A 23,424-nucleotide genomic window follows, 5' to 3' on the forward strand; every position below is an offset into this window, starting at 1 on the left:
GCTGCACTCATTCCCATCTTAGGACCTTTTCTCTTGTTGTTCCCTTTGCCAGCATACTCTATCACAGATTTTCACATGACCCACATTCAAGCTCTGTACAAATATCATCTCCTCAGAGATGCTTATCCTAGAGACTTTTAAATACAGAGACAAACTGAGGGTGGAAGGGGGTGCGGGCGGGGAAAATGAGTGATGGGCAGTGAGGAGGGCACTTAATGGGGTAAGCACTAGGTGTTTTATGTTAAGTGATGAGTCACAGGAATCTACTCCCAAAGCCAAGAGCACACCATATACACTGTATGTTAGCTAACTTGACAATAAATTATATAAAAAAATAAAAAAATTAAATAAAATTTAAAAATACAATAAAATAGTATCCCTTGGGGCGCCTGGGTGGCTCAGGTGGTTGAGGGTCCAACTCTTGATCTTGGCTCAGGTCATGATCTTGTGGTTCATGGGATCAAGCCCCATGTCTGGATGTGCACGGATAGGATGGAGCCTGCTTGGGATTCTCTCTCTCCTTCTCTCTCTGCCTCTCCCCTGCTCACACACTCTCTCTCAAAATAAATAAATAAACTTAAAAAAAATCATAAAATAGCATCCCTACTCATACCCTGTTTTTACCCTGCTTTATTTTTATTCTAATATTGATGCATATTCATTTGTTTATCTGTTTATTATCTTTCTTCCTCCACTATAGCAGCTCTGTTAGGGCAAGGACTCTGTCATGTTCCCCAGCAACTAAGAAACTTTGTGTCACAATGTAGGTGATTAAAGAATATCTGTTGAATGAATGGAATTAATGAATGGTGTGATAAGTTATCTCTGAAACATCCAAGGGGAAATGTCCAGAAGGCAGCTACATATAAGGGTCTTATTCTCAGAAGAAAGTCTAGATTGAGAGAAAACTTGGAGACCCTGCTTTTTATAGAACACCTGTACATATTAGGGGTAAATTTTAAAAAGATTAAAATCTAGGAACTGGCCTTGAAGAACTTCCACATTTAATGGCTAATAGTGGCAGATTAGACTGCAAAGGAGACTGTGCAGGAGTTACCTGGGAAGTAGTTACCTGTTTATGCTTGTCTCTATGACTAGACAAGTTTATAACACTTAGTAAAGAACGTGACATAGGAACACAGTTGGATTTGTTGAACTAAGGAAGTAAAAAGTAATTCTTGAATAAGAAGTCATTTAATTTTAAATTTCAAGTTAATCAACCACATAGAAGTAAGAATACAAAAGCATACATAATTCCAGAATCACTGTTCTGACTCACTATCAGCCTTTATAAATAGTATTTTCCACAGCCAAAGAAAACTTTTTATTGGACAAGACCTAAGTAAAATCATGATTGCTTTTGGAACCCTTACTACTTTCACTTTGATAGCCTCTCTTCTCTTGTTCACAAGCTCCCTTACTCTTAGATTTATACAAAAATTCCTCTTCTAATTCTCACCCTCCAGCGTAGTAGATGCTACTCCTTTGAAAGATGGGTGCTTTTACAAGTTTATTTTTTATCACTTGATTAATTTCCCTTAAAAGAGCAACTATTTTCATCATTTTTATACCCAGAAATCCTAACATAATACTTGACATTTAGAAAATACTCAGTAGCAGTATTTCTCACAGTGAAAATGATGCAAAAAACTATTTTTTTCTTTTAGTTCATACAAACTTGCCTATTAAGAATAAAACCAGCAATTCTTTGTTTACCCACAAATAAATGCTGTAAAACTTGATTCAGGAAATAAAAATGGAAATCTGAGATACAGCATGAATTAATAAGGTTGGAAATGTCTAAGTTTATTCCAATAATAGACTAAATTATAGAGTGCCTATAATGCAAGACACTGTGTTTATCCTTTTATTTTCAATCATCACACATAATTGCAATATAAATGTTTACTGATTATCTTCCTCTCCCATGACTGAAACTTAGGAGGCAAGGATTTAATACTACTCTTTACTGGTATATATAGCAACACCTAATACAGAGTATATACTCAGTAAATGCTTATGAAATGAATTAATAATGGGTATTTTAGTGATAGTTAAAGACACACATATCTTTCTAACTTCACATATCTTCATTTTTTAAAATATAACCAAGCTAAAAAGCACTCAGTTTCCTGGGCTACCAATTTTCTAAAAATATACTGCATTATAACAAAAATAAAGAAATACAGAATTATGAAAATGATTAGTTTCACTGTTTATTACCTGATTCTGAATGCAAAGTACTCTTTGGTTTCTGAGAAATATTTTGGTCGGTTAATGTCATCACTCTATAATAGGAACAAATTAATGATTAGTCTCAATTTTTCAGTAACTGTAGAGAATCCTCAAATAATCTTTACAATAATAACATTAAAAATTTTTTTAACGTTTATTTATTTTTGAGAGAGACAGAGACAGAATGCGTGTGGGTTAGGGGCAGAGAGAGAGGGAGACACAGAATCCGAAGCAGGTTCTAGGCTCTGAGCTGTCAGCACAGAGCCTGATGCAGGGCTCGAACTCACAAGCTGTGAGATCATGACCTGAGCCGAAGTCAGGACGCTCAAATGACTGAGCCACCCAGGTGTCCCTACAATAATAACATTTATATACTATTAAATATCTGTAGAAAGAACACAATTGGTTAAGAAAATGTTACCATATCTATATGAACAAATAGTTTAATAAAAGGTAATACATTTATATACTTTTCAGTGTGAGACAGTACATATGGAGGACAAGGTAGAATGTTTAGAATCAGAAAGACCTGAGTTTAAAGGCCAGTTTTGCTACTGGCCTTGGAAAAGTTACTTAACCTGTCCTGATTCTTGGTTCCCTCATTTATGCAAAACAGAATGGCAATCTTGTTTCCTAGGATTCTTGAGGTAAGAATCTCAAGTAACAGGAAAGATAATACTTCTTAAAAATTAATGTCCTTTTCTATTTTAGAAATGACACCAGCCCCAGACTGTGACCACCTCCTTGAATTTAGATACTGTCGCTCTCACACACACCCTACCCTCAGTCTACATGCCGCAAACCAAGCTCTTGATCTTTGCTCAGGAATGTTTCTCCTCAGTCTCTCCCATCTTCTAGTTGCTTAAGCCAAAAGTGCGGAGTCAGCCTTGACTACTTTCATACTCCACCATTCATTCCATCAATGAATAACAGACCACCCTGTTAGTTCTGCTTTCAAAATATATCCAAAATCCTTTGGATTTGGTTCCAAAAGCTAGTTCTTACCTATACTCTTACCACTCTGGTCCAATATCTCTTGCCTAGATTAGGACAATAGTCTCCTAACTATATCTCACTATAAGTATAATTGTCTCTTCATAATCTATTAACAACGCAGTAGCCAGGGTGATTCTTTTAAAACCTAAGCTATATCATGTTAGCCTTCTAACCCTTTCAAAGGCTTTCCAATCCACTTACATTCAGCTACCATGCCTTATATGATATGGCTTTTTCTCTCATTTCATCTTCTTTTTCCTTCTCCCACACTCCATCCCAGGAGCCCAGGCCTTCTTGGCTCAGAGCCTTGCTTCAGCTATTCCCTCCACCTGGAATCCTCTTTTCTCCTGTGAATTACATGTCTTTCTCTGTTTCCTTCTTTATGTCTCTGCTCAAATTTCATTTATGACTTCTCTGACCATACTACTTAAAATAGTGAACCTTCCTTCCAATACTCTCTAGCCCCCATCTTGCTTTTTATCCATAGCATTCATTACCACATAGAACAGAATGAATTTGTTCATTCATTTATTGTCTATCTCATCCAAGTAGAATGTGGACTTGAGGGCAGAGATTTTGTTTTTAATCTATTTCATTAATTACAATGTATCTCTACCTGTAAGAATACTTCTGGCACATAATGATTCCTCAACAAACACTGAAAAAATGAATACCTAAATTTGTGGGCTAACAATCATTCCAGCTATATAACTATTATAACACAGGGTTTTCAAAAGCTCGACAACTTTAAAACAAAATATTAGTTCTTACATTTCTCTATGGCATTTCTGATAGTCTTCTGAAGAGGGACCTAGGAAAGGAAAAAAACAAAACAAAACACCAATCTATTAGAAATATAATTCAAGCACAGACCAGAGGCCAAAATTACTCTAGCTAAAAGTAAATATTTTCTCTAAAATATATGGTGAGAGTGCAGTTTATTTTTATAATTTTATTGTTTTGTATTGTTTTTATCTGCCACTTAAATTATGTAGAAGTATTTTCAAAATACCAAAATAAAACAAAACTGTTAGGAAATTTTATGAGATGCAGGAATCCATCTGCCTGTATTTGGATAGTTAGTTATAATTTTTGAAGTCCTTTCCAATCTTTTATCTACTTGATTCTTACAACAGTCCCACAAGGTAAATATAACAATTTACTATTCCTACAATACATATACAAAATAACTGGTCAAGTGATAAAACCAACAGCTGCCTACCTGGAACTTAAACTCAGATATCATGGTTCTTAATCCAGTACAAATATAGATACACATATTAGTAGACTTATTAGTCAAGACAATGCCTACCAGTCAATGTTTTGCTGTCTAGGCACTCTATATTACTAGGTATATAAAGAACTGTGGGAGTAGTCTTCTGAAGAATATGACCCTAATAAGCTGCAGAACTCTGCTTACATTTAATTAGAATTTTACAGTTTAGTAAAAGTGAAGTGAATGATGCCTACTAATCATTTAGAAGTATTTCTCTGAAAGGGAGGTTCCCAAAATATAAAGGACTACAGTGAACAGCATCTACTTTCTGCTTTTGCTGATGATAGTCTCTTGCTTTTCCTTGTGATAATCAAGACAGGGCCTGTGACTCAGTACAATGGGAGCCCTGCATCTCTCTGCCCAAAGTGACTGTTCAAGGATAAGCATATGAAATAATTTAAGCCAAGGTATAAGACCAGGACTTTTGTTCAAATCACTGGGAAAGAGAAGCACTTTTGTTCACTGGATTTGAGGCTGTGAGTATATAGGCCTGGACCTAACAAGAGCTACTATATGAAGGGAGGTTAGCTGAGAGTTCAGTTTGCACATTAGTGCCGTGAGCTGAGAGATGGAAAGGAATTGGGTCCTACTGATACCATTTGAAAGCCTGAATTAGGGTTCCTGGGTGGTTCAGTTGGTTAATCATCCAACTTTGTCTCAGGTCAAACCACAGTTTGTGGGTTTGAGCCCCACGTCAGGCTCTGTGCTGACAACTCAGGGCCTGGAGCCTGCTTCAGATTCTGTGTTTCCCTCTCTCTCTGCCCCTCCCCTGCTGGCACTCTGTCTCTCTCTCTCAAAAATAAATAAAAGCATTAAAAATAATTTTTTTTAAAAAAAGAAAGCCTGGATCAAGTTGTAATTGCATATGATATACTGCTAGATTTTTCAGGTATATGTGGTAATAATTTCATTTTTTAATCTAATAAAGTTTGAGGTAGGATTGATTTTTTTTAAATTTTTTTCTTTCTTTTCTTCTTTCTTTTTCTTTTTTGTCATCACTTACAGTGGACAAAGAAGTTAACTGAAACATTTGTTAAAGAGACAGGCTGCTTCTTTGGGCACTTCATTATCAGCAAAGGAGTTGCCAAAGTAAACATAACACAAGGTTTTCAAACTGTCAGAAATACTGCCATCCAGATAGATACCAACTCTCCCATAAGGGACCCCATAACCAATGCTTAATTCTTTGATATTATTTATCCCTCCTTTTTGTGAGGCTCTGATAGATGAGCTGACAACATCCATTGCTATTCCCCCTCTCTATTCTTATACATTTTCCCCTTTCTACCACTATAGAGACTAGAAGAATAAAATACTTGGGTTTTTATAAACTTTATCAAAGAAGACTTCCAAGTAGTCAGGAGATACAGGACTCAGTCCTGGCCAATAGACCTAGTCTGCCGGAGAATTAATTGGAAAGCTTTTGCTTTTCTGATAAAAAGAGATGTATGTGGCTAGTACTGCCTTTTCTAATTCTTTTTCCCTGGAACACTGTTGTGATGCCTAAAGGCTTAGCAACCATCCTACAACTATGGGGTAACAAGCCAACACACTTGGTAGTAGAAAGACAGAAAGAGTATAAGATCTTAATGCTATTAGTGAGATGCTACACTAACTCTGGCCTGGGAAGAGAAGTAAATCTAACAAAAACAAGCCTTTTTTGCACGACAAAAACAACATACACAAAAAGACAACTGACAAACTTGGGGAAATATTCACAATATAAGCCACAGACAAAAGACTAATATTCTTTTTTTCCCCAATGTTTATTTATTTTTGAGAGACAGAGCATAAGTGGGGGGAGGGGCAGAGAGAGAGGGAGACACAGAATCCGAAGTAGGCTTCAGGTTCTGAGCTGTCAGCACAAAGCCTGATGTGGGGCGTGAACCCATGAACCGTGAGATCATGACCTGAGCCGAAGTTGGATGCTTAACCAACTGAGCTACCCAGGAGCCCTTAATATTCTTTACAAAATTTTTTTTAGGTATAGATGAAACACATTGTATTAGTTTCATGTGTACTACCTAATGAATTAACTTCTCTAAATATTATATTATACTCACCACAAGTGTAGCTAACTTGTCACCATATGATGCTATTATAATACCACAGACTACATTCCCTATGCTGTGACTTTTATTCCTGTGACTTATTCATTCCAAAACTCCAAGTCTCTCATCCCCTCTCCCCTTAACCCATTTTGCCCACACTCCCATTCCCTTTCCCTGTGGGAACCATTAGTTTGTTCTCTGTATTTACAGGTCTGATTCTGTTTTTTGTTTTTTAATTTGTTTTGTTTTTTAGATTCCACACATGTGAAATCATATGGTATTTGTCTTTCTCATCCTCACTTATTTCACTTACCATAATGCCCTCTAGGTGCATTCATGTAGTTGCAAATGGCAAGATCTTAACCTTTTGTGGCTGTGTAATAGTGTGCGTGCATGTGTGTGTGTGTGTGTGTGTGTGTGTGTGTGTGTGTGTACCATATCTTCCTCATCCATTTGTTCATCAGTGTACATTTAGACCACTTCCATACCTTGGCTATTACAAATAATACTACAATAAATTTTCAAATTAGTGTTTTTGTTTTCTCTGGGTAAATATCCAGTAGTGGGATTACTGAATCATATAGTATTTCGACTTTTAATGTTTTGAGGAACATCCATACTGTTTTCCACAGTGGCTGTGCCAATTCACATTCCTACCAACAGTGCATGAGGGTTCCTTTTTCTCCACATCCTTATCAACACTTCCTTTTTCTTGTCTTTTTATTTTAGCCATTCTGACAGGTGTGAGGTGGTATCTCATTGTGGTTTTGATTTGCAGTTTCCTGGTGATTAATGATGGAAGCATCTTTTCATGGCTGTTGGCCATCTGCATGTCTTGTTTGGAAACATGTCTATTCAGGTACTCTGCCCATTTTTTTAAAGTTTCTTTTTTTAAGTTTTTATTTATTTGAGAGAGACAGTTCAAATAGGGGAGGGGCAGAGGGAGAAGGAGAGACAGAGAATCCCAAGCAGGCTCTGCACCACCAGTGCAGAGCCGGATGCAGGGCTCGAACCCACAAAGCCGTGAGATCGTGACCTGAGCTGAAGCCATACAAAGAGACATATCTAGAAAAAAATGTCATTATGGCTGATGTAAGAAAAAGTACTGCCTATGTTCTCTCATAGGATTTTTATGATTTCAGACCTCACATTTAGGCCTTTAATCCATTTTGAGTTTGTGTATGGTATAAGAAAGTGGTCCACTTTCATTTTTTTGCATGTAGCTATCCAATTTTCCCAGTACCATTTATTGAAGAGGCAGTCTTTTCCCCATTGTATCTTCTTGCATTCTTTGTCACAGATTAATTGACCATATAAGCATGGGTTTATTTCCAGGCTCTCTATTCTGTTCCATTGATCTATGTGTTTATTTTTGTGCCAGAACCATGCTATTTTGACTACAGCTTGTAATATATCTTGACATCTGGAAGTGTGACATCTCCAGCTTTACTATTTCTCAATATTGCTTTGGATATTTGGGCTCTTCTGTGGTTTCAAACAAATTTTAGACTTATTTGTTTTAATTCTGTGAAAAATGCTATTGGTATTTTGATAGGGATTGCACTGAATCTTCAAATTGTTTGGGGTAGTATGGACATCTTAACAATATTAATTCTTCCAATTCATGAGCACTAAATACCTTCTCATTTCTCTTCAATTTCTTTCATCAGTGTTTTACAGTCCTCAGAATACAGGTCTTTCACCCCCCTGGTTAAGTTTATTCCTAGGTATTTTATTATTTTTTGCGCAATTACACATGGAGTTGTTTTCTTAATTTCTCTTTAAGCTACTTTGTTATCAGTGCACACAAATGCTATCAATTTCTGGATATTAATTTTGTATCCTAAAACTTTACTGAGTTTATTTATTACTTCTGTTTTTTTTTTTTTTTTTTTTTTTTAAAGAAACACTTGATAGTGCTTTATTTTTTTTTTTTTCAACGTTTATTTATTTTTGGGACAGAGAGAGACAGAGCGTGAACGGGGGAGGGGCAGAGAGAGAGGGAGACACAGAATCTGAAACAGGCTCCAGGCTCTGAGCCATCAGCCCAGAGCCTGACGCGGGGCTCGAACTCACGGACCGCGAGATCGTGACCTGGCTGAAGTCGGACGCTTAACCGACTGCGCCACCCAGGCGCCCCTATTTATTACTTCTAATAGTTTTTTGGTAAAGTCTTTAGGGTCTTCCGTGTACAGTATCATGTCATCTGCAAACAATGATAGCTTAATTTCTTCCTTATCAATATGGATGTCTCATTTCTGTTTCTTGTCTGACTGCTGTGGCTAGAATGTCTAGCACTATGCTGTAGTGTTAGAAAAGTAGTAAGACAGGACATCCTTATCTTGTTCCTGATCTTAGAGGAAAAGCTCTCAGGTTTTAACCATAGAGTATGATATTAACTGTGCTTTTTTTTTCTTTCATAGATGGCCTTTATTATGTTGAGGTATGTTCTCTCTAAAGTCACATTAGGGAAAGTTTTTTTTTTTTTAATCATGAATGGATGTTAAATTTTGTCAAATGCTTTTTCTGCATCTACTGAGATAATCATGATTTTTATCCTTCATTTTGTTGATGTGGAGTATCATGTTGATTGTGATATTGAACCATCCTTGCGTCCCCAGAATAAATCCCACTTGGTACTGGTGAATGATCCTTTTAATGTATTGTTGAATGTGGTTTGATAATATTTTATTGAGGATTTTTAAATCTATGTTCATCAGGGATTTTGAACTGTAGTTTTCTTTTCTCTCTCTCTCTCTCTCTCTCTCTGTCTCTCTCTATTGGTGTATTTGTCTGGCTTTGGTATCATGGTAATGCTGGCCTTATGGAATGAGTTTGGAAGCTTTCCTTCCTCTCTCTCCTATTTTTTTGGAATTGTTTGAGAAGAATAAGCATTAACTCTTCTTTAAATGTTTTTTAGAATTCACCTGTGAATCCATCTAGTCCTAGACTTTTATTTTTTGGTAGTCTTTTGTGTACTAATTCAATTTTGTTATTACTAATGGTTTCTTTAAGATTTTCTATTTCTTCCTGATTCAGTCTGTTAGATTGTGTGTTTCTAGAAATTTATCCATTTCTTCTAGGATGTCCAATTTTTTGGCATATAATTTTTCAAACTACTCTTACAATCTTATATTTATGTGGTGTCAGTTGTTACTTGTCCTCTTTCATTTCTGGTTTTACTTATTTGGGTCATTTCTCTTTTTGTCTTGAAGAGTCTGCCTAAGGACTTATCAATTTTATTTGTTTTCAAAGAACCAGCTCCTGCTTTTGTTGAACTGTTCTATTGGTTTTGGTTTTTGTTTTAGTCTCTACGTCATTTATTTCTGCTCTAAACTTTATTATTTCCTTCTTTCTACTCACATTGGGCTTTGTTTGTTCTTTTTTCTATTTCTTTTTGGTTTAAGGTTAGATAATTTTTTTTAATGTTTATTTATTTTGAGAGAGAGAGAGAGAGAGAGAGAGAGAGAGAGAGAGAGAGATCGAGCAAGCACACAAAAGTGGGGGAGGGGTAGAAAGAGAATGATAGAGAGAATCCCAAGCAGCCTCTGTGCTGTCAGTGCAGAGGCCCATGCAGGACTCAACCCCATGAACCAGGAGATTGTGACCTGAGCTGAAATCAAGAGTTGGATGCTCAACCGAGCTACCCAAGTGCCCCGGTTTATAAACAGATATATAATTATAAATAGATAGATAATTTATTTGAGCTTCTTCTTGTTTCTTCAGGTAGGCCTGTATCATTATATATTTCTCTCTTAGAATTGCTTTTTATGTGTCTTAAATGTTTTGGACCATTACATTTTCATTTTCTTGTGTCTCCATGTAATTTTTGATTTCCCCTTTGATTTATATGTTGACCCATTAGTTGTTTAGTATTATGTTGTTTAGCCTCCACATGTTTGTGCTTTTTTCCAGTTTTTTTTTCTTATGATTCACTTCCAGTTTTATACTGCTGTGAGAAGAAAAGATGCATGGTATAAATTCAATCTTCTTAAATTTATTCAGACTTGCTTTCTGGCCTAACATTTAATCTATTCTAAAGAATTTTCCACATGCCCTTGAAAAGAATGTACATTCTGTTGTTTGGATGAAATGTTTTGTATATATCTGTCATACCATCTGGGGTAATGTGTCATTCAAAGACACTGTTTCCTTATATATATATCTTTTTCAATTTTTTTTCAAATTTATTTCTGAGATAGAGCATGAGTGGGGAAGGCACAGACAGAGAGGGAGACACAGAATCCAAAACAAAATCCAGGTTCTGAGCTGTCAGAACAGCTGACAGGTTCCAAACTCATGAACTACAAGATTATGACCTCAGCCAAAGTTGGACACTCAACCGAATGAGCCACCCAGGCATCCCTCCTTATATATATTTTTTAATGTTTATTTATTTTTGAGAGAGAGAGAGAGGGAGAGGGAGAGAGGGAGAGAGAGAGAGAACATGTGAGGGTCAGGGAGGGGCAGAGAGACAGAGAGACCAAGAATCCAAAGCCGGCTCTGTGATGACAGCAGAGACCCTAATCCCAGGCTCCAACACACAAACCATGAGATCATGACCCGAGCCAAAGTCGGACACTTAACCGACTGAACTACCCAGGAACTCTGACACTGTTTCCTGATTGATTTGCTACCTGGATGATCTGTCCATTAATCTAAGTGGGGTGTTAAAGTTCCCTATTATTATTGTATTACCATCAGTTTCTCTCTTTATGTCCATTAATATTTGCTTTATGTATTTAGGTGCTCCAATATTGGGTGCATAGATATACACAACTGTTATTGTCTCATTGGGTTGATCCCTTTATAATAAGCAATGCCTTTCTTTGTCTCTTATTACAGTCTTTGTTTTAAAAAGTCTTTTTGTCTGATATAAGTGTTGCTACCCTGGAGTTTTTTTTTTAATTTCCATAAGCATGGTAAATGTTTTTCCATCCCTTCATTTCAGTCTGTATGTGTCATTATGGCTGAGATGAGTCTCTTGTAGGCAGCATATAGATATGTCTTGTTTTTTAATCCACTCTACCACCCTATATCTTTTTATTGGAGCATTTAGGAAAAGGCTAAAATTCTTAATAACTAATGTACTTAGAAATGGAGGGTAGGGGTACCTGGGTGGCTCAGTTGGTTAAGCATCCGACTTTGGCTCAGGTCATGAACTTGCGGTTCGTGAGTTCAAGCCCCACATCAGGCTCTGTGCTGACAGCTTGGAGCCTGGAGCCTGCTTCGGATTTGTGTCTCCCTCTCTCTCTGTTCCTCCCCAGCTTCCACTCTGTCCCTCTCTCTCTCAAAACTAAGTAAAAATTTTAAAAATTAAAAAAAAAAAGAAATGGAGGGTAAAGAATAAAAAAACAGGTGAAAAAATGGGGAAAAGTCATGAAAAGAAAATTTACACATACATGCACACACACGCACACACAGAAAATAAAAATAGCCTTCAAACATATGAAAAATATTTAAGCTCACATAAAGTTAGGGAAATGCAAACTAAAATAACACTGAGATACCATTTCTCACCTATTAGAGTAGCAAAAATTTTTAAATATGACAATATATTTTGTTGGTGAGGGTATGAGGAAACAGGATATGAGAATATGTTGATGGGAATGCAAACTGGTATAATCTTTCTAGAGGAAAATCTGGCAATACGCAACAGAACTATATATCCACTTACCTTATGACCCAGCATCCTACTTCTGAAAATCTATCTTTACGATATATTTTCATATTATTGATGGAATAAGTTTGTTCATTTACACACTGTTTGTAGTGGCAAAATACTGGGGGGAAACCCTAGATATCTAATTCATAGGAGAGTACTTAAATAAACAAAAATACATCCATACAGTGGAGTACCATGCAGCTATTGAAAAAACATGAGGAAGAGCTCCTTAAAACTAGCTGGAGTGATTTCTAATACATACTAATATGTGGAAAAAAAACAAAATAAAAAAGTATATATAAATATGCTGACCTTCATGCACGAAAGAAGAGGATATAGGGCACCTGGGTGGCTCAGTTGGTGAATATCAGATTTTGGCTCAGATCATGATCTCACGTTTTGTGAGCTCAAGCCCTACATTGGGCTAGCTGTTGTCAGTGCAGAGCCCACTCTGGACCCTCTGTCCCCCACTTCTCTCTGCCCCTCCCCTGCTTGTGCTCTTTCTCTCAAAAATAAATGAAACATTCAAAAAAAAAAAAGGAAATAAAGAAGAGGATATAAGAAAATATATACAAAAGAAATATAAGAAAGATAAACCATAAGGGTTGGGTGGGAAAGGGGTAGAAAGAAGAGGGGAATAGGATCAGGGTAGCAGGAAGGAGAAGTGATGCTTTCCTGAGAACATATATATATTTTATAGCTTTGACTCTTAGAACCATAGCAATGTTTCACATACCTTCACATAGCCCCTTATCCCCAAATAAAGAAACAAATCAGGATGGAAAACCAAAAATTGAATCTGACACTAGCAAATCAGTCTAACTATACTCCAAGTGATTAACAAAATGCACTGAAATATATATAACCTATATAACTTTGTGTATGCTTGAATTATATAAATAAGTAAATAAAATATTGTATTTTAACACATAAAATAAATATTCATGAGTTAACACTGCTATAAACAACTGAATAAATAAACAGCAGAAAAGATACAATTCTTTTACAGTAGAATTTCAATTAGTGAATGTAGCAGGGAAGCAAAAAATAGAAACTCACCATTAAACAAACACCAGCATAATAACTGTTATAGTCAAGTTCTTCTGATGAATACTAATATCGGTGAATGAAAATTTGAGGAGAAACAGGATTTATAGGGTCTCAAACTATCTTCTCTGGATATTTATTAACCACAAAGGCAAACTAGTAACTTAACTATTCAGAAAACCACAGACACCACCTTAATCAAGTGATGAAGTTTAGTATCACCAGTAATATGATATACTGACATCAAGAATTTAATACAATGTACTGAAAAAGGCATAACATCATTTCTGCAGTGTTCTTTAAAACATTGTATAAGCTCATTCTAATCATAAGAAAACATTAGACAAATTCAAAAGTGAGGGACGTTCTATAAAATAACTGATGAGTAATCTTCAAAAGTACCAAGATTATGAAAAACAAACAAAGACTGAGAAACTGTTACAGACTGTAGTAGACTAAGGAAGAAGTAACAATCAGATGCAATGTTTGATCCTGAAACACAAGAAAAGAGATTGGTGGAAAAACTGGTGAAATGCAAATAAGGTTTAATTAGTAGTTTTATGCCAGTGTTAATTTTCTGATTCTGATCATTGTACTAATGTTATATAAGACAGCATTAGGGAAAGCTGGGTGAGATGTATATGGGAATTCTCTATTTTTGCAACTTTTTTGCAAGTCTAAAATTACTTCAAAATAAAAGTTATAAAACAGGAGACCCCTATGTTATTTGTAGCCAAAGATAATGCTAATTGATAAACTAAGCTATAAATCATTCAAAAAATTACTTTGTTTTTCTGATATAGATGAGGGTTTTCCTCTGTGACATAAGAAAAAAGAATGTGAAAACTCACCTAAAATTGCAGAGAGGTCTGAAAACTGTGGTACCTTCTCTATTGCTATTGCTTTACTGGTATCCAGAAGAGTTGAATTCTTGCATTGCATATGTTCTTCCAACCTGGGACATTTCCAATCTAAAACAGCAGGCAGAAATGGCACACAACTTTGAACAACAGCACACAAGTAGTAGGTTACCTCCCCCAACTCCAAAGGTCCCAGCCATACTAAGCTGTGGCAATTAAAGATTTGGGTAAGACAGAGAAAAAAGACAAGTTTTGATGGCATCAGAATAGTAAATATTCTTTGGCCTATTTCAGTACTGTAACCTACTTTCTTTCATGGATTTTTGGCCCATAAACATTATTGACATAAGAGACAGACAGCATACCTACGAGGTTCCTTTTAATATTTTATGTATAAATTATACCTACGTCCCATTAAATAACATGCTAGTATTACTTGATGTCAGTTTTAAACTTTCCATTAACTTCCCACTACACAAGAATGAGGTTATTCTCTCTTACATCCCTGTCCCCACCTTTTCCACACTTCCCATTATCCTGATATTATATTAAATATTTAGTTAGATCAATATTCGGTATAGACATTATAATAATAAATTGCCATAAAAATGCTATTTACTCTTGTACACTATAACAATCATTTCTACCCCCTGGAGTCAGTCAGTCTTTTTTGTTAGTTTAGGTTTCTCTGTATTTTACATCTATTTAATCCCAAACTTTACCAAGTTCTATAAATTCATCCTTTTCATTCCATTCTCTAGTGTTCTAAAGTTTCACAATGCTTCATCTTGGTGTTTTTCATCTATTGTGGTAGGCACAGTGTGACCCTTTTAACACAGAAATCATATTCTTTAACGCTAGGAAACTGTTCTTGCATTATAGCATTGGTAATTTTCCTCTTGTTTCTTTCACCATCTTTGTCTGAAACTGCTTTCATTTGATATTGGATATCATATACTCCTCCACTAACTTATCTCTGTTGAGTAGCAACCTTTCATCTTTATTTTCCTTTTTTTTCCTCCTCAACCCTAATTTCTAATCCTTCTACTAAATTTCTCTCTGCTATTGCATTCATGATCTGAATATTCCCTTTTTCATAGCACCCTATTCTTATTTAATGAACACAATATACATTTTATGTCAGTGAGACTATTTTTTCAATATATTTTTTTCTCCTTGTGTTTCTATTTCTGCTTGGTTCCTTTTCTTAACTTTTAATTTTTAATTTTATTGTGGTAGGAACACTTAACATCAATCTACCCTCTCAAATTTGTAAGTGTACAATATTGTTTAGTATAGTGTATCACAGTGTTGTATAGCAGATCTCTGGAACCTATTCATCTTACAAAACTGATACTTAATACCTGTTGAATAGCAGCTTCCCATGTCTATCTCATTCTAGGCCAGGGCAACCAACATTCTACTCTCTAATTCTATGAATTTGACTATTTTAGATATCTCATGCAAGTGGAATGATACAGTATTTATCTTTCTGTTACTGGCTTATTTTACTTATCATAGTATTCTTAAGGTTCACCCAGGTTGTTGCATATGGCAGGACCTCCCTTTAAGGCTGAATAATATTCCATCATCTGCATATACCATATTTCTTTCATCCATTCATAAATCAATGAAAACATAGATGGTTTCCACATTTAGCTATTGTGAATAATGCTGAAATAGATATGGGGAGCAAACATCTCTTTAAGATCCTGATTGCAATTACTTTGGATAAATATCCACAAGTAGTATTGGTGAATCACATTGTAGTTCTATTTTTAATTTTTTGAGGAACCTCTACACTGTTTCCCATAGCAGTTGCACCTTTTACAGTCCAAACAACAATGTACAAGTGTTCCAATTTCTCTACATCATTGTCAACACTTATTTTTGAGAGAGAGACAGATCATGAGTGGGGGAGGGACAGAGAGAGAGAGACAGAATCTGAAGCAGGCTCCAGGCTCTGAGCCTGACGTGGGGTTTGAACTCATGAGCCGTGAGATCATGACCTGAGCTGAAGGTGGATCCTTAACCGACTGAGCCACCCAGGATCCCCCCCACTTTTTTTAAAAATAATAATCATCCTAACAGGTGAGTTGACATTTCATTGTGGTTTTGATTTGCATATCCCTGATAATTAGTGATGTTGGCATCTTTTCATATACTTGTTGGCCATCAGTATATCTTCTTTGGGGAAATGTCTATTCAAGTCCTTTGGCCATTTTGTAACCGGGTTATTTGTTCATTTTTTTCCCCCTGAGTTATAGGAGTTTCTTATATATTTTTTAACATTAATCTCTTATCAGATAAGTGTTTTGCAAATATTTTCTCCCTTTTTGTATGTTGCCCTTTCACTCTGTTGTTTATTTTGCTGTGCAGGTTTTTAGTTTTATGTAATCTCACTTGTCTAACTTAGCTTTTGTTGCCTGTGCTTTTGGTGTTACATCCAAGAAATCATTAAGTATCATGAGGGTTTTCCCCTATGTTTTCTTCCATGTGTTTTATGGTTTCTGGTCTTATGTTTAAGTCTTTAATCCATTTTGAGTTGGGTTTTTTGTATGATGTAAGGTATTGGTCTTATTTCATCCTTTTGTAGGTGGAAGTCCAGTTTTCCCACACTTGATCTTAGACAAAAGGCCAAGAAGCGATGGAAGTCCAGTTTTCCCAACATTGTTTGTTGAAGAGATGATTCTTTCCCCACTGTGTATTCTTGCCACCATTGTTTAAAATCATTTCTCTCTATTCTATTCATCTACATGTCTATCTTTATGCCAGTACCATACTGTTATAATATATTATATTATAGTTTTGCAATATATTTTGAATTCAAAAAAGTGTCAATTTTCTGTATGGTTTTTCTATTTATTGAAAATGGGAGTAATGAAGTCTTCATTACTGTATGGATGTCTATTTTTGCCCTCAGGTCTGTCAGTGTTTATCTGTTAGGTGCTTTGATGTTGAGTGCATATTTCTTTATATTTGTTACATGTTCCTGATTAATTGACCCTTTCATCATTATATAATGTCTTTGTGTCTTGTGATAGTTTTTGACTTAACGGATGTTTTATCTGATATAAGTAGAGCCACTCCTGATTTCTTTTGGTTACCATTTATATGGATTATCTTTTCCTATTGCTCCACTTTCAGCCTATGTGTGTCCTGAAATGTAGAGTCTTTTTTAGATAGCATATAGACCTTGTTTTTCAAAATCCATCCAGCCACTCTGTGTCTTTTGATTGGGGAATTTAAACAAGTTACATTTGAAGTAATTATTGATAGGGAAAGAATATTACTATTTTGTTAATTATTTTGTCTTATAGTTCTTTTACCCCTTTTCCTCTCTTGCCATCTTCATTTGTGTTTCATTGATTATTTTTATACTGATATGCTTTGACTCCTTTCTATTTTTCTTTTGTGTATTTTCTATAGGCATTTCTAATGTGGTTACCATGGTGCTTATATAAAATATAGTCTTAACAATCTATTTTAATCAGATAGCAACTTCCATTATATACAAAAACTCTATACTTTTATTTCTCCCTTCACACACATTTTGTGTTACTGATGTTATGGTTTACATTTTTTTATGTTGTGTATCCATTAACATATTTTTATTTTTAATACTTTAGTCTTTTATATTAGAATTAAAAGAGATTTAAATACCACTGTTACAGTATTATTTTATATTTATCCATATACTTATTGGCAAGTTTTATATTTTCATATGCTTTTGTGTTGCTGTTTAGAGTCCTTTATTTCAACTTAAAGAACTCCTTTTACCATTTTTTTTTGTAAGGTGAGTCTAGTGGTGATTAACTCCTTCAGCTTTCGTTTAAGAAACTCCTTATCTCTGGGGCGCCTGGGTGGCTTAGTCGGTTGAGTGTCCGACTTCAGCTCAGGTCACGATCTCGCGGTCCGTGAGTTTGAGCCCCGCGTCAGGCTCTGGGCGGATGGCTCAGAGCCTGGAGCCTGCTTCCGATTCTGTGTCTCCCTCTCTCTCTGCCCCTCCCCATTCATGCTCTATCTCTCTCTGTCTCAAAAATAAATAAATGTTAAAAAAAAAATTAAAAAAAAAAAAGAAACTCCTTATCTCTTCATTTCTTTTTGAGTTTTTATTTTAACCACCTGGTGCTCATCAGGACAAATATACTCCTTAATCCCTATTACCTATTTCACCCATCCCTCACCCACCTGCCTTCTGGTAACTATCAGTTTGTTCTCTATAGTTAAGAGTCTGTTTCTTGACTTATCTTCCCCCCCCCCCCCGCCTTGTTCATTTGATTTGTTTCTTAAATTCCACTTATGAGTGTAATCACGTGGTATTTGACTTTCTCTGACTTATTTTGCTTAGCATTATACCCTCTGGCTCTATCCATATTGTTGCAAGTGGAAAATTTCATTTTTTATGGCTGAACAATATTCCATTGATGTTGTTTGTTTCTACTGATAGTTTTGCTGGTTGACAGTTTCTTTACTTTCACCACTTTGACAGATCATTCTACCCTTTGTGGCCTGCAAGGTTTCTGCTGAGAAACCCAATGATAGTTTAATAGGGGTTCCCGTGTACATATCAAGTTGCTTTTCTACTACTGCTTTCAAAATTAAAAAAGTAAAAATTATTAAACAGTCAAATTATTAAAAGTCAAAATTTGACTTTTGATAATTTATGAGTCCCTGTGTGGATTTACTTGGTTACCTTATCTGAGATTCATTGGGCTTCCTAGGTCTGCACGTGCATTTCCTTCCCCAAATTGGGTAAGTTTGCAGCTATTATTTCTGTGAATAAACTTTCTGGCAGGCTCTCTTTCTTTTTCCCTCACCCTCCTTTCAGCCCCTTACTCTTTCTCCCTATTCCTCCCTCTCTCGTTTTCTTTCTTTTACCCTTATCCCTCCCTTCTTTCTTTTTCTCCCACTCTCCCTCCCTCATCTCTTCGCCCTCTGAGACTCCTATAAAGTTTAAAGTTAAAAGTTGCTCTGTTTAATTGTGTTCTATGAGTCTCTTAAGGTTTCCTCACACACCTTATTTGTTGTCAGTGGCCAATAGGCATCTAGAATATACCAGGTCCCATCAGCACTTTGAGACAATTGAGAAAGAAGTCATTCCCTTGGGTAGCACTCTGAGGCAGGCAAGAGACTAGCCAATCCTTTGGGAAGGTCCCAGAAAATTTACAACACTTCATGCATGGTTCAGTTCTTTTCTTCCCTAACCAGGGAGAAGATGGGACTTAGGGGTTTCCTGCCAATTCCTGTTGGCTTTGATATGGCTGGTCCCATACATGCCTGAGGTGCAGGAGTCCCTTTAACCAGTTTCAGATTTCTCACAAAAGGAAAAAGTCCATGTATTGCTGTTCAATTGGTGTGTCCATGGGGGGAAGAATGGATCAGGGCTTCTTATTCCAACATCTTGCTGATGTCACTCTCTCTATATTTTCCTTTGTTTTGATCACTATGTGTTTTGTTAGAAGACTTCCTCAGGAAGACTGATGATCCTTGGCTCTCCTCTTATTTAAGAGGGAGCCTAAAAGGCTACGTGGAATCTCTGGACTTGTTTGGGCTTGTCACAGAGTTGGTTTCAGTGCAGAGTGTTCTTGTCAGTTTCACTGAAGGGGTACTGAGGCCAGTATCTTTAGGTACTTTCTTTATGGTTGCTCAGATTTGTTAGGAAAGAATCTTCCATTCTCCTGCCTAGAAAGTTCAAGTCTGGGTGCTAGTATTTTGGAAGCTGAGCAGAGAAATGGGATGTTGGGTTGGGATGGGAATAGGCATTAGTCGAGAAGGTCTCACAATTCAGATGTACATTTTCATTTAATTTCCCCTCTTCTTCATTCAGTACAGTATCTGAGACAGTTGCCTTTTATGTATAATAACCCCCAAATCTCATTGGCATGAAATGAAAGCATTTACTTCTTATTCCCATGTGTACTGGTTGGCTCAGGCAGGTCTGCTTCAGATTACAGACCCGCTGATCAGATGGGGCAGCTCCCTGCAGTCTGCAGGTTGTCTGGGACTATTCTGTCCCATACCTCTCATTCTGGGGTCCCCACAGGGGAGGCAGAAGCTAATTAGGATATATTTATCTCACAATGTTAAAAGTTTAAGAGGACAAGCCCAACCATTTAAGCATATTTCAAAGATCTGTTTATATCTTATTGCCCAAAGCAAGTCACATTTCCATTACTGTACCAAAGCCAAACAGGGAGAAAGTTCATTCCACCACTACAAGGATATGGCAAGGGTGTGAACATATGATACTACTCCAGGGGAATGAGTAATTGGGATCAGCATTTCAAATTCCACGATCCTTGCTATTAACAGTGCCTAGTATCCTCCATTCCAGAGTTCCTCAGTTTCAAAATACCCAAAAGAATAAATCTCCATGCTCTATTTAAGTAAGTAGTCACCACATCTTCTACATTTCAGATATATCTTTTTACAAGTATTGGGGCATCCAAATTGTGAGCTTCTCTGGGATACTATAATGCAAATTGGCTTGTTTCTGGGTCATTCCCTAATGTCTTCATCCTTTTCTTATCTGGTGGCTTTTGATGTACAGTCCTATGTGACTGAGCCTGAAATACGGTGGATAGTGAGCGAGGGCAGGAGGTTTTAATGAGGAAGACAAGCACACCTTCTCAAAAGGAACATTATTCATTGGAGGATTTGTGGACAAAGGAACAATTTCTATAGTGGGTCAGCTTAAGGTTGAAATTGTTTTCTCACCTAAATAATCTGATCCTCTGAAGAGTTCAGGTGATGGGAAACTACTTAAACTCTCTTCAAAACTCTTGCATTCTGTGTAAGAGTCTGTGAATGAATAGCTCAGAAGAGAACTAGAAATATCATGCTGCAAACTTTGTCCTATAGAATAAACAAACAAAAAAGGTAAAATGTTTCAACAGTAAACACACTCAAAATCCTAAGAATTCAAATATGTAGAAATATACATGCAGTTTTATACAGAGAATGTAAAATTACTTATATAAATGACTGAAAAAGCATACAATTGTACACCACTTTAACTTAAACCTTAGAAAATAACTTGTTTTTTATGTAGAAAAATGCATTATAATCTTTTCCATTGCTTTCCCAAGTTTTATAATTTATTCCTTATGCTCCTTAGCTTCAATTGTGATTTTTTACCCCAAAACACAAGTTTTATATATAAGTAACTCACTAACTGAAAACTAACAAGCTGAGAATAAAGGGTAATTCTAGTTATTCCATTTAAAAATCAATGAGCCTACATCACCAGAGAAATACAAATCACAACGAGATGCCATCTCACTCCTATCTGAAGGGCTAAAATTGACAACTCAGGAAATAACAGACGTTGGTGAGAATGCAGAGAAAAGGGAACTCTTTTGCACTGTTGGTGGGAATGCAAACTGGTGCAGCCACTCTGGAAAACAGTATGGATGTTCCTCAAAAAATTAAAAATACAACTACTCTACAATCCAGCAATGGCACTACTAGGTTATCCAAAGGATACAAAAATGCTGATTCAAGGGGGCACATGCACCCCCGTGTTTATAGCAGTGCTATCAACAATAACCATTTTGTGGAAAGAGCCCAAATGTCCATTGAATGATGAATGGATAAAAAAGATGTGGTATATATATATATACCACATATATATATTCCATTATATATATATATATATATATATATATATATATATATGGTGATCAAAAAGAATGAAATCTTGCCATTTGCAATAACATGGATGGAACGAGAGTGTATTATGCTAAGTAAAATAAGTCAATCAGAGAAAGACAAATAGCATATGATTTCACCCATGTAGAATTTAAGAAACACAACAAATGCACATATGGGAAGGGAAGGAAAAATAAGATAAAAACAGAGAGGGAAGCAAACCATAAGACACTCTTAAATACAGAGAACAAACTGAGGGTTGCTGGAGGGGAGGGTGGGTGAATGGGCTAAATGGGTGATGGAAATTAAGGAGGGCACTTGTTGGGATAAGCAACAGGTGTGCTATGTAAGCGATCAATCACTGGGTTCTGCATCTGAAACTGATACTACACTGTATGTTAACTAACTTCAATTTAAATAAATAAATTTTAAAAAAGGATACAACCAGTTGTAAATTAGAGACTATTTTCTATTTCCTTATATCTTTCACACATCAACTTTATAAATCTAGTAACCAAGGACATATATTGTGTATTTAAACTACAATTTTACAAAATAATAATTATGGTTAGTTTATTTTCTCTAAACAGAGTATAAAACTCATTCAACAAGCATTTGAAATTATATGATGTCCCAAATATGGGATAGGAACATAAAAGGTAGTGCTTATTCTCAACAGCTTTAGATCCAAGAGTAAGAAAAGCAATTATACTGCTGTTTTAAGTCCTGATAGAAGTATACAAAAAGTGCCACAGAACTTCCAAGAAAAAACAACTCATATACAAAGAAGAGGGGTCAGGAGAGGCTTCCCAGTAGAGACAGCACCGGAATTTTTTTTTTTCTTGAAGAATAAGTAGATATTAACCAGGCAAAGAAGAAAGACGTAAGGAAAAGCATTTGTTGGGCAGCTCCCTTGCTCTTTTGCACTATATTCTAGAAAATATTTCTCTATTCTATTTTCTAGCTAGCTAATTTGATTTTGAGCTGAATTCATTTCAATATTAGGCTCAATTACTGAGTTTTTATTTTTTATTTTTTATTTTTTTTAATTTTTTTTTCAACGTTTATTTATTTTTGGGACAGAGAGAGACAGAGCATGAACGGGGGAGGGGCAGAGAGAGAGGGAGACACAGAATCGGAAACAGGCTCCAGGCTCTGAGCCATCAGCCCAGAGCCTGACGCGGGGCTCGAACTCACGGACCGCGAGATCGTGACCTGGCTGAAGTCGGACGCTCAACCGACTGCGCCACCCAGGCGCCCCAATTACTGAGTTTTTAAATTTGATGATATTTTTAGTTTCCAAGGACCATTAATTTTTTAAAATAGGACTGTTGTATTATGGATCCAGGGGCCTCTTGTCTTTAAAGAGGTATTTAGTTTTTCTCTAGTTCTTCAAGCGTTACTCTGTTTGTTTGATTTATTGCCTCTCTTCTGTGTCACTGGTTTTATTCAAAGGTTTGGGTGTTCCTAGTTGTCTGTTCATATCTCTGCTTGAAAATATGTATTTTTACAGCAGTGTGTATAAATTCTGAAACAGCAGCCTAGCTCTGGAGATTTTTTAGAAGTGTAATGAGACATGCTGAGAACCCATGTTCTACATGGTGATGTCCTCCTGCAGTTTCAGGTACTGTAGGTAAAATG

At 36.1% G+C, this 23,424-nt stretch overlaps 1 protein-coding gene across 1 annotated transcript in view; it reads right to left on the bottom strand.

Moving 5' to 3' along the window:
- MEIKIN (meiotic kinetochore factor) overlaps positions 1-23,424 on the bottom strand; it is a 76,674-nt gene that overhangs the window by 49,115 nt on the left and 4,135 nt on the right. Inside the window, exons 5-8 of the mRNA XM_030318065.1 lie at positions 20,851-20,988; positions 14,122-14,241; positions 4,003-4,042; positions 2,224-2,288 (exon numbers count right to left, since the gene is read on the bottom strand). Of these exons, the coding sequence (XP_030173925.1) occupies positions 2,224-2,288; positions 4,003-4,042; positions 14,122-14,241; positions 20,851-20,988 (363 nt within the window). The remainder of the gene's footprint in view (positions 1-2,223; positions 2,289-4,002; positions 4,043-14,121; positions 14,242-20,850; positions 20,989-23,424) is intronic.

This window comes from Lynx canadensis, chromosome A1 (genome assembly GCF_007474595.2).
Source record: "Lynx canadensis isolate LIC74 chromosome A1, mLynCan4.pri.v2, whole genome shotgun sequence".
Classification (NCBI taxonomy): Eukaryota; Metazoa; Chordata; class Mammalia; order Carnivora; family Felidae; genus Lynx; species Lynx canadensis.